The sequence below is a fragment of the Centrocercus urophasianus genome, unplaced genomic scaffold (assembly GCF_019232065.1).
Source record: "Centrocercus urophasianus isolate 14NV4802_14NV808 unplaced genomic scaffold, USGS_Curo_1.0 seq_9, whole genome shotgun sequence".
Taxonomy (NCBI): domain Eukaryota; kingdom Metazoa; phylum Chordata; class Aves; order Galliformes; family Phasianidae; genus Centrocercus; species Centrocercus urophasianus.
In genome coordinates this window covers 21,260,678-21,275,539 of record NW_024885532.1, presented here as the reverse complement: position 1 = coordinate 21,275,539, position 14,862 = coordinate 21,260,678, and the positions used below count along the sequence as shown (strand labels likewise).

Below are 14,862 nucleotides of genomic sequence, written 5' to 3'. Positions count from 1 at the left end.
AATTACCTTTTCCCTTGCAAAACAACTACCTTCACACTGCATGAAACATCTGTGTTAAGTCATCAGGAACCTACACATAAATCCAACTTTAGAAAATGAAGCAACCTGATCATGCTTTTAGAAATAGGCATGAAGTAAGTTTCATATTAGTCATCCATATTTTGCATATGTACATTCCTATAAAATAGATATGCTCAAATACAATGAGGACAATATGAAGACATAGTTTCTGTGAAAAAAAAAAAGCATTTTCGCATTATTGCTACTTGCCTAAACTCAGCAGGTGAAAGTTATAATAGTAAAAGCTTTGTAATGAAAAAGTTAAAAGCATCTCTCTGGCAAATGGGTTGGAAAAATAGGATGTCAAGAGCACCATAATACAATTAATCTTCACTCCTGAAAACATTTCTATCATCTAGGATAAATCAGACAAACTAATCTTAGATGCACAGTGCTGTGTTTCAAATGCTTCGTTTGCAAGGTCTTAAGTTTGCTGTTCTAGTTTTTCTTCATTGTTGCTCCTACGATTTTAACACCAGATAACATTTCAAACCAATTGTCAACAGTATTACTGCCAGTGTACTCTCAAATTTACTGTTGTGGTACAATTTTCTTTATTAACATATTTTAAAAGTAAATTTCCACATTAGTGTACTTTAAAGGTAATTACAGTTTGCTGTGGCTGACAAATGCAGCACTGGTTTATTACGTAGCTCAAAATAAGTTATGAAGTCCTGATCTGAGTGAATAGATGACACCTGGTCTCTATCATTTCTAATGATAAACGAGTCACAAGCACAAACTGTTACCATATTCACCAGCAGTGTAGCATATGGCAAATACATACTTCTGCATCACTAGTTAGACAGCAGTAGGATAAGGATCCCCTGAGACCCTGTGTGGAGAATAAAAAAATGAAAAAAAACAAGAAGTTGCCAGCCTAGAGTAATGAGTTTTAATCCAGCTATGGCTAGGGGGGTAGCTTGCAAATTAGTGAGGAAACAGGTTGGGCTAATAAGAAAATGGATCAGGATGGCAAGATTAAAAGGTCCCTTGGTGAGGGTAACACAAGACAGATAGAGATCCACTTCAGATTCCCATTTACAAACATACATGGGAAACAAAGAGGAGATGGAGCACCGTGTGCTGACACAGAACTGTTGTATCGTTGGGATAACTGGGACATGTGGGACAGCACATTCATCTGGGGTTCAGTGATGGATGGGAAAACAAGGCAAGCTCTTTCATTTTTCTTGTGTGAAGTTCAAATGTGTGGAGCTTGTCTGTGGAACAGATAGCAGGCCAGCTGAAAACTAGCAGGTCTGGATTAGAGGAACCTACGTTTACCACATCCCCTGGGAAAAGATGGAGCAAGATAGCTTGGGAGTTGTTCTTCTGGGAGGAGGTTAGGAGCTCCTATCTTGCAATATGGATTTACCAGGAGTAAATCATTCTTGACCAACCTGATTGCCTCTCTGTTGAAATGGCTCTTTGCCTGAAGGGACTGCAGTCTCCCCTGACTTTTGAAGGGTTTTGGGACAAAGCATCCTACAGCATCTATATGTCCAATGGGGATGTCTGACAGGGTGGATTCCAAGATCAAGGTCACAGCTGTTAACCTCTACTTTGCCAATCACATTGAGATATCGAAACCTCTTTGAGAATTCCTGCACAGGACAGTCAATGAACAACCAGAGCAAGCTCATCAAAGGCCATCATGACAGACAGGGGCTGGAGCACTGAGCTTGTGAGGAGAGCACAAGGGAACAGGTCTGGTTCTTGCCTGGAGATTATCTGTGACTATCTGAGTCATGATCACTGCCTGTGATTATACTCCCACATTTCAACACTCCTACATTTTTGCATTTGTAAAGAAATCTGATTTAAGTTAAATTTAAATGAGATTTTTCATTGTAGTTGAGCTCAAGGTGAGTTGAATAATTTTGTATTCACCATGGATCAGAGCACATACAAGAAAGCACCAATTCTTGACTGACAAGCATATTAAGCCGTCAGAAGTTGTCCTGTACCTCATACTTTCATATGCCCATGTATTTAAGGGCTTGACTTGATGAGCATTAAACCTAATGCAAGACTTCCATTCACTTGATTGGAAATCGAATTAGTTTCCATTCTGGTTAAAACAGCAAGATAAAATTGTCTGATGTAGGTCAGGCATATGTTTAATAAAAGACCAGTGAAGTAAACACAACTTTGCCAGACTTTAGGAGAACTGCAGGTAAATGAAAGTAAAATTGCTAGCTCTTTGTGTCACAGGTTAGTTTCTACTCCTCTTTGCAGTGGAAACCTGCACACCCATCAATAAGTAGAATCTGGACAATCCGTTCTGAAATCTCAGCTTGTGTTCTGTGGACTCAGAGGAGGCAAACTTGCCTTTCAAGAGCTTAAAGACTGCAGATTCAGTACCATGTGTGTGGGTTTTTCTTCTATCAAAACCATAAAATTGCATTTCGTCTTGAAGCTTATAGCATCTCTCTGCCTTGCTGTTAATAGCTTGCAAGATTTTTGCTTGTGTATCAGACATACAACTTTTTCTCCTACTTGGAAATCCTCTGGCTGATGAGAAATTGTTGTGTATCCCATACATTCAGTGTGTGTCTGCTGTGTCCAGCATATAGTAATCCTTCCTTCTGCCACTGCTCTAAACACGGATAACTTGCTTTGTACAAACTTCAGCATGACCTATAAACTCATCCAGATTTTTTAACATGTCCTTCAGAAGGCTAATATTATTCTTACCTCCCTACTACAAAAATCTATGGAACTCCATATACTGCAACAAAGGAAATTAGGTCTTTGAATACAATCTGCAGTCATCATTCCCCCTGGGATTAATGGTAATCATCAAACAGCTGGATTACCCAGTATCTCAGCTCTTGGGATATTTACATCCTGATCACATGCCAGGTGTCTTCAATGTCACATTCATTAAATTCTATATGCTGCCTTTCAAACAGAGTCTTGAACAACAGGTGAAGTAGATGTGCACTTTTGCAGGAGTGGCTTCCAGGTGGGCCAGCTGTCCTGCTCAGCCCTTGAGCAGTGTTTATGCAGAATGGCAAGTCTACTCTTCCCTCCATTTTTAGAGATCCTGCCTGGCAGATGTTCTGTGGTTCACAGATGGCTAAAAAGAGCTATTTTTGCTAAGGATAGAACCCCACTACATCTCCTGCTCTTCAGGACTTCTGTATCTTCCTCTGGTGGTGTAGCTCTCTCAGGAATACCTCTCTCATTCGCTTACGTCTATGCACAGCTTCCAGCTGCACTGGGGTGAACTGTGGTGGACAGTAAGACTAATGTGACTGAACCTAGATTAAGCCTTCTGCCTACTGTATTTAGTTCTTGCAAGGTGATTTCACTTCTAATACATGTTAGCTTTGCACATGCTCGGCTGTGTTCTTCTTTGATGCAGTAACTGACAGATGATAGCAAAATATTCCTTTTGTAATGAAACCTGCTGAAGGAGACTGCTTAGGGCCTCAGAAAATACCATTTGCTAAATGAAAGATGGTCTGCAGGAAAGAAAGGAAATGCTGTAATGTAGTATATATATTAAATAATTTTCCTCAGGCACCTGGTGATCAGTAGATTTTTCTCATGTCAGAGCGGTGACCTGGCTGTTTTTTCCCAGTTAGTTATTGCCTCATTCACCTTTGTAAACTCCTTAAAGTTATATTTCTGTGGGTTGGTGTAAGTAGTGCCTCTAACAGATGTGCAAATTAACTGTGTGAGGATAAGTTGTGGAGGCTTCTTGGGTACTAGATTTGTACCTGCAGTGTGTAGTCAGATATTTTAAGGTTTTCACTTGTACTATAATTACTCTAATTCCTGGATGAATTACATGCTAATTTTTTTGGACTCAATTATGTCAATCTCTCTTAATTTGCTATTAATTCCTAGCAGAACTGCTATTGCATCCTTTGTCTGGCTATGTACACCCTGGATTTTTTTTCATGGCTTGGGAAAGCTTACTTGGGGAGCTGAATACATCAGAATTGTCTAATTTATCATCTGAGGCAGGCAGTTTTGGATGGCAGAAAGCTTCCCTTTCCAAACCTTCAAGAACCTGCAACCTTTTTCTAAAGCCACTCTTTTGCTGACTAGCTGTTTTTGCCATTCAGTGTTTCCACAGACTCCCCGGTAACCCATTTTTTACTCCTTTATCCTTCACACCAACATACAGTTAAGGAGGACTTGATGTGACTTCCTTTAGCATCTGTTTACACTGTCCTATAAATCATACAGAATGTTCTGCACAGGCTCAAATCTAGAAATTAAATGAGAATCCATCTGTTCATTGCTCCCAATGGGAATATAGTTTCTTTCTCCGTCTCTCTTTTTGACAAAACTTCTAATCCCATCTGAAACTGCTGTGTGTTGTATTTGGGGCCTGTTATATCAAATACATATCTCTCTCCTCTCTCATTCCCCTCTCAGGAGTTGTTATTTTTAGACTGCTTTTCTGTCGCTGAAGGAGTCAAAAGTTATATCTTAACCTGTATGAGCACTGGTGGCATATGTTGCACTGCTCTTCTGCTCCAGCTTCAGGAAATCTGCCATCCAGCTCTGCTCTTCTCATCTGTAACCCCCTTCTCATTGCTGCTCTTATAGAGAAATTCATAGGAATGCTTTTCTTAGTTCTGATTCTTGCCTGGGCTTTCTGTCACTGCTTTCAGATGCCATGGCCAGCAGTAGATGTTTGCATTAGCCTTTGGCTATGGCAAGGAGAGGAATCAGTAGTGCTGGGCAACTGAGGGTATATTCCTGTTGCTGTAATGTTTCCTGTACACTGCGGTACTACAGGAGCGTTGGTGTCAAGGTGATGGAGCTGCCAGAGCACTCAGACACACCATTATGTTAAGAAGATATCATTGCAACTCTTTATCTACTGCCTCTCTCCTACTTCTTGGTGCCTAATTTTGTACTACAAAGATTGTAGCCAACGAACAAAAATAAAACAGGCATCTCTGAGGTCCAGTTTATTTTAACTTAAGTGGATAACCAAAATATGTGACAAAAAAAACCTTCTAATTTATTTTCTGTTGACTAAAAAACATCATAGATGCACCACCTTACATGCATACACTACACATAAGTATCTGGTCACAAAACATTGCCCACTATAGCTGCTGCAAACCAAAGCTGAGAATGAATCTCACATCTTGTTCATTGTGTGGGCAAAGGTCTAACAGAGTCCCTTGCTGCCAGGGGCTAAGGATACACATTCAGTCATTCAAATCCACATACAGTTTTGTAGCTGGTGCATGGCAGCGTGTTCCACTTCACAGCACGAGGGAATATTTGAACCCATGACGCACCCCAGCCACCAGGCACTGCGTTTTGAGAAGCTGCTCCTTGGTGCCAGCCTATAAAGATCACAGTGCACGTCACTGTGTGCGTGTGCTTAGTGGTTTTTTTTCAGAATGAGGAAATGCTGACTCTTTTCACCGCTCTCACATCTTGTGAAGCTTTTTCTCATCTATAAATAGGCACATTGGACACATTTGAAACTCTTTTTAATTATTATTGTCTGTGGATTATTCACACCTCCAGAAATGCCCTAGAGCCACACAGCCCAGTGTCTCTCTTTTATTGCCAAAATAATTGCTCTCTAATAATTTTGGAGCAAGGTACCACCCAAATGCATGTTTTAGATGGGCCACATCATTAAACCAAATAGTAGATATTAGATTGTGTGCTAGTAGGAATAGTGGAAATCTGATTGGCTGCCTAGTCCTAACAGCACCCCCTAACTCCCTCAGCCAGAACAAGAGCCTGTTCTTTCCCAGTCCCTCCCCAGATCATCTGCAGCTTCATGCTCTTTGCTTCTGAGGTTTTGCAAGGAACTACTGAGCATTTCGCACAGCAGATGCAGCAGTGTGAGTCACTGCCTCACCCAGGAACACGTTACTGTACATCCGTCACTTCATGGAAACAGCCCATGTATATGCTTGAATACTGTGCAATGCACTTTAGGACCACTTGCATGCCTTTGAAGTAGAGATAATTTGCTTACTTCACATATGCCCAAGAGGAGAGCAATCTGCATTGCACATCTGCCTGGGTACCTCTGATGGAACATCTAGCATGTGATAGCTTGGCTTAGATTTGGATGGTTCAGGCCACCTGATTGAAGAAAACAGAGCTCAAAACAGGAGCCTTGACCAGTTTGGCCTTAAGGCTGGCTCTCCCTCAGTCTTCAAAACAAGGAGGTTGCATACAGACTGCCTATTAGGAATGGTCCTCTAAGTATGCCTGGGGATTGCTTGGAACACGGGCCAACACCATGCTGGATATTGGCTGGAGAGTGTAACAGGGTAGTTGGTTATGCTCAAGTAGCTAGAAACATTTCTGGTGACTGTTGAATTTACTCTTATAGCTGTAGCTGAATGTTTCCATCTATGTTCCCTAGAGGAGGTCTTTGTTTACAGCTTTAATAGCTAGAAAATGTGATTTTTCTGACCATCTCCACACTTTATGGCACATCTTTCAAGCTGTTCTAATGAAGAAGCACTGGCAACACAGTTATTACTTACTTCATAAGCAAAATTTGTCTCTTGGGCAGTTCTTGGCTTAAAGGTACTTCAAAAAGTGTCTTAGTATTCTGTAAACAAATCAATTATTTATAATTGTCTTGTCTTTAGATGTGAATTTAAGTAATTACCTTTTTTTTAATACAAATTTGAAAAGAAGCAGAGAAGTTTAATTGAAGTATATATAGTTTTCATGACCACCTGTTTTGTTTTCTTAAACTTTATAGGAAATCAATGTATTGACAGTAGCATTGGTCAACCAAGAAAGAGAAAAAACTTCTGAGAAACGAAGTCCAGGTCTAAAATCAGAGAAAGAGGCACTACTAATAGGTATGATAATCCAAATAAGTTTTTTGAGAACCAACTGTCTTCTGGCAAATTTTTGTTTTGCACATGTGTTTGCATGCATCTTTGCATTAATAAATGAGAAAAGAAAACTATCTTCCATTTGGATTCAGATTGGCTTTTAGTAAAATACTCCAAGAGAAATTTTCCTTACTGAAAAAAATAAAAATAATAATAAAAAGGTGGTTTGTATTTAGAACTGCAGGATGAACATGTCAGGATTTCCTTTCCATCAAGATTTAGCAAGCAAGAATTGTATAACTTATTATCTGATTGTTAGAAGAAATTGTGAAGGAGAAAGGGATGGAAATATTAGCAAAGTACCAAGCGAAAAAGTGTGTGCTGGTTCTACTAAGCAAACTAGATTTATGCTTTTGACATTAGGTGAGGGAATTAGAGACATGAATATTTATAAAGAATACCACAAGGACTGTCACATCCTCCACCAACAATAGAATCACTGAAATAAACTCTGTGAGAATACCTAAAAATTCAAGCTCAGAGGTGGTGGGCAAGGTTGCTAGTAGCTGACACAGAGACACACAGGAATACGATTGCCCATGCTGCCCTTGGAGGGAACGCACCCCGCTGACATCAGAGTGTGGTTTGCATGTGGTTTCAGCAGGCAGGTTTTCATGGCGTCTAATGGCCATGGTCCCAAGTGCTCCCTAAGGCATGCTTGCCATTTGCCCTAATACTAAAAGACTAGGTTTCATTTAATTGGTTGGGTCCTTTCATAAAATCAGCAGTATCCTGGTAGGGGGCAGTTTCACAACCAACGTAATTTGTTTAAATGCAATTTATTCACTGGGAAAGTCGCTGCTTTCTTGCTAGAACATGGAATCAGACTGGCTGGACCAAAGAGGTCATTTAAAAGTGAAAAAATGCATTTAAATGTTTAAAGGGCTTAGCACACTACAGCAGACTTGCAGTGAGATATGGAGCAGTGTGATATACTAAAGTATATAAATTAAATTTAATTTGGTTATTATAGCTTTTGGATCTTTTAATTGTTATGAATGACACTTGACCTGCTGACGGCTAACTTCCAGAAGAAAGCTAGCATGGATGGGATTTTAAGAATGGAATAAAGAGCTCTTCTTTTCCAAGTCACTCATTGCTTGACCATGACAAGTGGGAGAAGTTCCCCAAAGTGGGTATCATCCACTCTCTGGTGACATGCCCTGATAAATATGTAGTCTCAGTCCAGTTGTCACTCATCATAAATTCCCACAGTTTGCTCACTGTAACAGCCCAAAATAAAAAAAATTGTTCAAGATGGACTTCATATTACCTCTTCCTCTGAGACATATTCAGGCATCACAGGGGTAGAATGGGCCATGCCTCCACCTACTTACTGTGTTCGTCTGTTTTCACAACAGTGACTATTGTCTTAGAGGAAAAGAGTATAAAAGGAAAACAAAACTACTGAAACGTTACTGTGGAACTTCCCTCAGCAACTACAAGATATTTACAAGTGACTTTGCATTGCATGAAAAAACTGTCTTTGGACATTCTGTGCTGAAAAGTCCTGGGCACACATACAAAAAATACAATGCCACTGGTAAAACAGTGATTTGAATACAAATCGGATTTCCAGTCAGTCTACCCAACTGGTTAGTCTTGACTTTTGCCACAAGGGCTCACGTGTGTGTGCATATGGACACACACAGTGCAAGGAATGCAATTGCCTCTGGCATGTGCCATTGTATAAAATTAAATATGCACCTTTCTCTTTGCATGATCAGAAGTTTGTAGGTGTACTGGAAAAATAAGGGAAGGAAAAAGTTGTTCTTTGCAAAGCCAGTCTAAAATGAGTTAAATATGACTTATCGTTTTCAACCATGGCCAGAAAATCAAAATCTGAAATCCAATATTATCCTAATTCATTCAGCACCAAGAAAGCAGTGTGCCCTGCAGTACACAAGATACAGTGACCCATTTTTGTCATTTGTAAGCATTCTTAATCCTGGTGTTTATGCTTTAAATATAAGGAACTTCCCCTACAGTGGTTCAGCTAAGAAACCCATCCAAACAGAGCTGAAAGTATTTGCTCTGATTCTTACAGTTCAACTCTCCCCTAACAGTAAGTAACATACATGCCATTCTGTATTTTCACTGCTGGTTTAGAAGAGGAGAAATTGGATCGTGCTTTTAATAGCAATCCTGCTACCCCAAATCATGTTTTCTATGGTCATTATTATGCCATCACTTGATTTTCACTGCAGAAGAATTTTCTATGCTTGGATCCTGACTCATCCCAAAGCACTTTTATTCCCACTCCTTTTACAACAATCCTGTAAGCAACAACTGACAGAACCGGTTCTCTTTTAAGAGAAAATAAATGAGTAAATATGTCATAAAAGATCTGTGTTTTCTTCAGTAGCAGTTAGGGGTAATATGGATTAAACACATTTCATAACCAGCATCAGTATAATTACTAGAAAAATTTGAGGGAGTGCAGTTTGTGGCACAATTATATGAAACGTTTTCACAACAGAACATCCAGTGAAGGGGAAAAAAGCAATAATTTTACCATTACAATATCCACAATTTTACATTGGTAAATCAAGCATAAAATTGGCAGTTGAAATGCTTCCAGCAAGTCTTTGTTTAGAAATTCCTTTATTCATCAGTATATTATCTTGGTCACTTACTTGCTAACTGCTGTCATTCCTGAAGATGAGCTATTGTGTTTACCATGTTATTATGACTGTATTAAAAATGTGCTTTTTTCTTATGCTTATTGGGTTGTGTAAGAAAAATAAGGACTGTAATTCATACTGAAGAACCTGCAAGAACAGACTATCAGATATATTTTGCTTGTTTTAACGTTACACTGTCTGAGGTGATTTCAATGCTTTGTGTGCATTTGCTTTTAATACAGGTATCATCTCCACATTTCTTCACGTCCACCCTTTTGGAGCTAATATAGAATATCTTTGGTCTTATATGCAGCAGCTGGACTCCAGGGTAAAAAAAAAAATAATAATCTAAATCTGTTTTCTCTATAGAAATACTGTATTTTTTGTTACTGCAGGTTAAACTCTTTGTGTGTTTCCATTAGAAAGATAATAGGATACGGGGCTTGGGGGTTTGCAGTCTTTATTCATTCACAAATTACAATGCACACACAAACTTGTGTTGAGGTCCTTTGCCTTCCTCTGGTTAGTTATTCTTTGCGGCAAAGAAGAGCAAAGTTTTAAATGGCAAAGACTAGCAGCTGGTTTCATGATGAATACAGGTGAGGAGAAAGAAAACACAGTAAGAGGTAGGTGTATCTATGGCTACAATGTAGAGAATTTTAGGTGATTCCTTTTTCTTCTAACAATTGTTAGTCTTGCATCACACCTAATGTGAACTTTCATTAACAAATAAGTGGACCATGAAGCTTATCCTTTGTCTAATGAGGAAGCACAGAGGGCCTCATAAGGGAACTGGCTGACCCTGTTGCTAAATTCAGAGAGCCAACACAAGAGCGAGGCCAACACACCATAGCATGAAAAATATTTCTTAATGCATCCTTTCCTACAGTTCATAGCCAATGGATACCTGTGGACAAGATACTTTGACTTTTAAACATTTACTCTATGATAAGATGAATCAAGCCCCGGAAATATCTATTCCTCTTCACTGAAAATTAAGCAAGTCAAGAATGAGGAGCTGAGCTGTGAAATGTCCACCTTTGATCAGGTGCGTGCTACTTTCAGCACTGAACAATGGCTCTGCAAGATTGTAGACTGCAGGAGATACTGGGCAAATGCAGATGTCACCTTCTGATGAGCCACAGCTCTGATCCACATCTGGCAATACATCTCCTGAACATGGGTACAATGGTGCTTGCCTAGATCTGCTTGCAACGTTGGGTGAGGATAAAGCCACGATGTGCACTTGGGCTCAGAATGTGAGCAACATTCCTTGTGTGGTGCTGTTAGATGTACCTCCGGTGATCCTAGTAATGTTCCTGAAGACTTCTTCCAGCCATACCATTCACAAACAAGATCACCGTCCAGCTGCTTTGATGGGCTGCTTCATGCCTCTGAAAGATCCTTTTCCTATTTCTGTGAAGTAAAGGAGATGCTCTAAAAGCAGCTCCTTTAAAAGCAGAGAAGATCTTGAGCTAGAAACCCAATTGAAATCAGAGAGCTTGCTCAGAGAAGAAGGATGATGTTTTAGGCATTATATTTGGACCAGGACAGCTCAGATTTTGAAGTGCTTTAATGTCCACTGTTGCCCACAAAAACAAGGGATTAAGGGAAGCTCTTCGGCTGCCTCTCCCTTCACTGTTGCAGACTTCTTTGTTCACATGTATATGCTCTTGTCCTTGAGTTTCTACTCATGTGAGTAGCCTATTGGCTTCTGTGAATCTGCCAAGATCAGCCTTTAATTTGCGGATTCAATGGATGAGGCATTGCCTCCATCCCTCTGAGATGCCAAATTACCAGCCCATGCAGCTACCACTCAGCATACCTCCTGCATAATAAACACAAGCTGCAGAATTTGACCTCACTGGTTTACTTTGGAAGCAACTGCTTGTAGCAACAAATTACTTTTTAATAGCGCAATCCTGAGATGCAATCTCTGAGATTAATTTCAATTACTTTCCATGGTTAGCCTGTCATCTCTCACCTGAACAGGAATGATAAGGTCAGCATACCCATGTGGGCTGAGGGCTCTGTACAGAGCTCAGATACATTACCCAAAGGTAACCAGCTATTCATTACTGCCATAAGAGTACGTAAAAGATGGACCTGATTACTCTGGGGCTCTAGACTGACTCCAACACAGATTTTTCAGCACCACCTTAACAAATCATTTAATCTTTCTGTCTCAGTAACCTCTTCAGGAAAAAATAAAAGGTGATAGGTACTTTCTCATTTCCTTTGGGAGTAATGAGGTGGAATTATTGTGCTTTATGATTGTACATTGGTTTTAAAATCAAACTTTCCACCATAGAAGTGTCCTACTAGTATGAATAAGCAGAAGTGCCATCACTGCCAGAGAAGCCTATCAAATTGTGGAGATACTTGTGGATGGCAAGCAGAACCTATGTATTTCTTTACTGTTCCTTGCATGGTCATTGCTTTCCAAGAAGTAGCTGCAAGACGGAATAATTCATTTTTCCATGAACATTCATTCCTTGACTTCTCTACTGGTTATACCAGAAAGGTTGTAGTTTTGCAAGTGTTTTCTGCAGTGGGAGGGCATTTCAGATAAAGACTGTGACCATTTATTAAGCTTTCAAGACAACAGAAGCATCCTGAGCTATGCTGATTCAGGAACTTCACTGCTTGTTTATCTGGGGCTGCTGACCTGACTGGGAGAGGACGACTCCATGAGTAGTCAGCTCTAAATAACGAAAGGAAGCTGACTGAAAATAAAGTCTCTCTGCGTTAGGCTTTTTAGAAGAGGAAAACTGATGGAGTCGAGTGGAGAATTCAAGAGTTCTGAGGATGAGAAGGAAGAAGAAAGTTCTATTGGCTTTCTCCTCTTCATAAGTGTACCTGCAAGTGTCATTCTTTGCACAGCACTAGGTGATAGCAGCCCCAAAACAACAGTTCTCCTTCTTTTGCAATGAAACTCCACTTTAAGAAAGTAGGATCATTCCTGCAAGAAATCTTCATTTCTTTTGGAGTCTGGAAATTCATGTCAGACTAAGCCTGAATATAATAATGATTGGCTTTGCTTTCACTTGCCTTTAATTTTTTTATTTACTTACTTATTTATCTATCTGCGTATCTATCTATCTGTCTGTCTGTTTTTATTTTTGATTTATTTCATCTTTCTAATCTACAGGGCAGTCTTCTTACTTTAATTTTTGCCTCTCTGTCTTTTCCAGATCTCTGCAAATGAGATAGAAATGCTTTTAATGAGACTGCCACGCATGTTTAAACAAGAATTCACTGGTGTAGGAGCAACACTGGAAAAGAGGTGGAAGTTCTGTGCCTTTGAAGGAATTAAAACTGTCTGACTGTGACTAGTAATGAAGCTATGCAGAAGAAGAATTCCTAGAGCATGGCAGGGTTATAAAGTATTAAAGCAAGAAATTTGGGTTTTGGCACATAGTAGTATGTTTTCAAAGTTATCCAAGCCTAATTTTAGTTACATTCGTGACGTTCTCTTGTGAGTGGAAATGTAGTTGTGCACCAATTCCTAAAATAAAATAAAATAATTATAAAAAAAAAAAATAAAATAATTACAAAAAAAAAAAAACTTTCAAAATGTGACAGATCTGTTTCCTATGAAAACTGAAGAAAGATACCGCAGTCATAATGATTTCCAAATACTACATGTCCTACATCTAAGAAAAGCTCATTGAGCAAGCAGTTAAGGAGAAAGATTCCCCAGCTGTGGTCACTAGGCCTCAGAGATGTGTATGTAATATGTAGTAGAACTCATTAAGTTTCGTTATTGAAAGTTCTTTCTGTTTAGTAAGAGAATTAAGTAATTTTACAGTGAGGAAAAGCATACCAAAAGAAAACTTGAAGATGTGTCTGAAGTTATTGTATTTTGTAAATTAAGTTATATGCTGTACCAGGGATTTTTGCCTTATTGAAAGAGGCCTGAAAATGTGATTGGAGTCCTCGAGAATGCTTTATCAAGAATATTATTTTTCTAATGTAACTATTCTCCATTACAAGTTCTTTTAACATGGATTGCATATCAATTTTCATAAACATGTAAATAAGGAGGAAAACAGTGTTACTGTATTGTATTTGGTATGTAACATTCAGGTTTATGCATCAAAATAAATATTCAGTTGCATTACTGTTACAAATTTTATAGCAAATATATTAATTTTTATCAATAAATATGACTTCTACCATATTGTTTGTGCAAGTTTTTGTTCTGATGTTTCTGAATTCTTTATCAATCCAGCAAGAATCTTCTGGCATTTGTCTCTGTCCTCAACTCTTAATTGCATATAACTTGAATAAATTAATTGGGAATCAGAAAAAGCGCTCGCAAGGTTAACTATAATTAAAATAGCTGAATTTATTACCAGAGGAAGCACCAGCATGGAGTTTTGTTTAGCCGAAACGATGTCATTTGTTTTCAGAAGAGCAGGCAGGTTAAAAATGAACCTCATTTCCAGTGTGGTGCTGGGTAGTCACAATGCATCCAATTAGCTGCTCCTACTAACTCTCAGTTAGTGCATCTGGCCTCTGGCCAGACAAGAAGTGGAATAACATCTAGTGATGTTCCTTAAGTAGGGGCATTGACCTGAACCGTTATTTAGGATTTACTGTCAAAAACACAATACTCCTATGAGAGCTAGCAAAAGCTGAAGAAGTGTGTGTATAAGCCAACACTGGTGAGTATGGCAGGAAAGGCTCCTTCCAGAGCCCTGTTTGGAAGAACTGCATCAGTTCAGCATTTAGCGTGGTGCTGAATAAGCAACAGCAGCTCTTTAAGTCACACCTCTGTGCAGGCAAAGGAGCCATCCAGAAGAGAGCTCTCCCCATGACAAGGGGGCATCAACAGAGGGAAATATGGCAAATTGCAACAGATGCAGAGAGTACCTAGACACATGTCAGGGTGATGTTTCACTCAGGTTCTTCAATAAACAGCAATTAGTGTCAATTGCAATTAGTCATAAAGGAACTTTTAACATGGCTGCTAGTAATTACTTCTTCAGGACTTATTTTTCTCCAGGCATCCACCTGGAATACAGAAATATGAAATGAAATGTTACAATTAGGATTGCTGCAGGAGTTGTTTTGCAGTAAGTTACTTGGGTGAAGTAAGTAATTATGTACCAGTTCTGCTAATGAAAATTAACTAGTTTAATCTAGATATCTACTCTTTCTTCTCTTGTGATCATACAGATTCATGAATAATTCAAGCAAAAATGTGTTAGGTCTGACAGCTCTCATTTAAGTACTGTAACATAAATGTGCACGGATGGCACTTAGACTGTGGAGAAGAGACATAAGAAAACTTTCACTTCACCTTTATTCAT

General features: G+C 39.1%; 1 protein-coding gene across 4 annotated transcripts in view; it reads left to right on the top strand.

Annotated features, from left to right (window-relative positions):
• ENOX1 (ecto-NOX disulfide-thiol exchanger 1) overlaps positions 1–13,116 on the top strand; it is a 366,915-nt gene extending 353,799 nt beyond the window's left edge. For all 4 annotated transcript variants that reach the window (XM_042838792.1, XM_042838794.1, XM_042838791.1 and 1 more), the window contains 3 exons: positions 6,782–6,884; positions 9,787–9,872; positions 12,739–13,116. In XM_042838792.1, the coding sequence (XP_042694726.1) occupies positions 6,782–6,884; positions 9,787–9,872; positions 12,739–12,870 (321 nt within the window). In that variant the 3' untranslated portion in view covers positions 12,871–13,116. The remainder of the gene's footprint in view (positions 1–6,781; positions 6,885–9,786; positions 9,873–12,738) is intronic.
• The last annotated feature ends 1,746 nt before the right edge of the window (positions 13,117–14,862 follow it).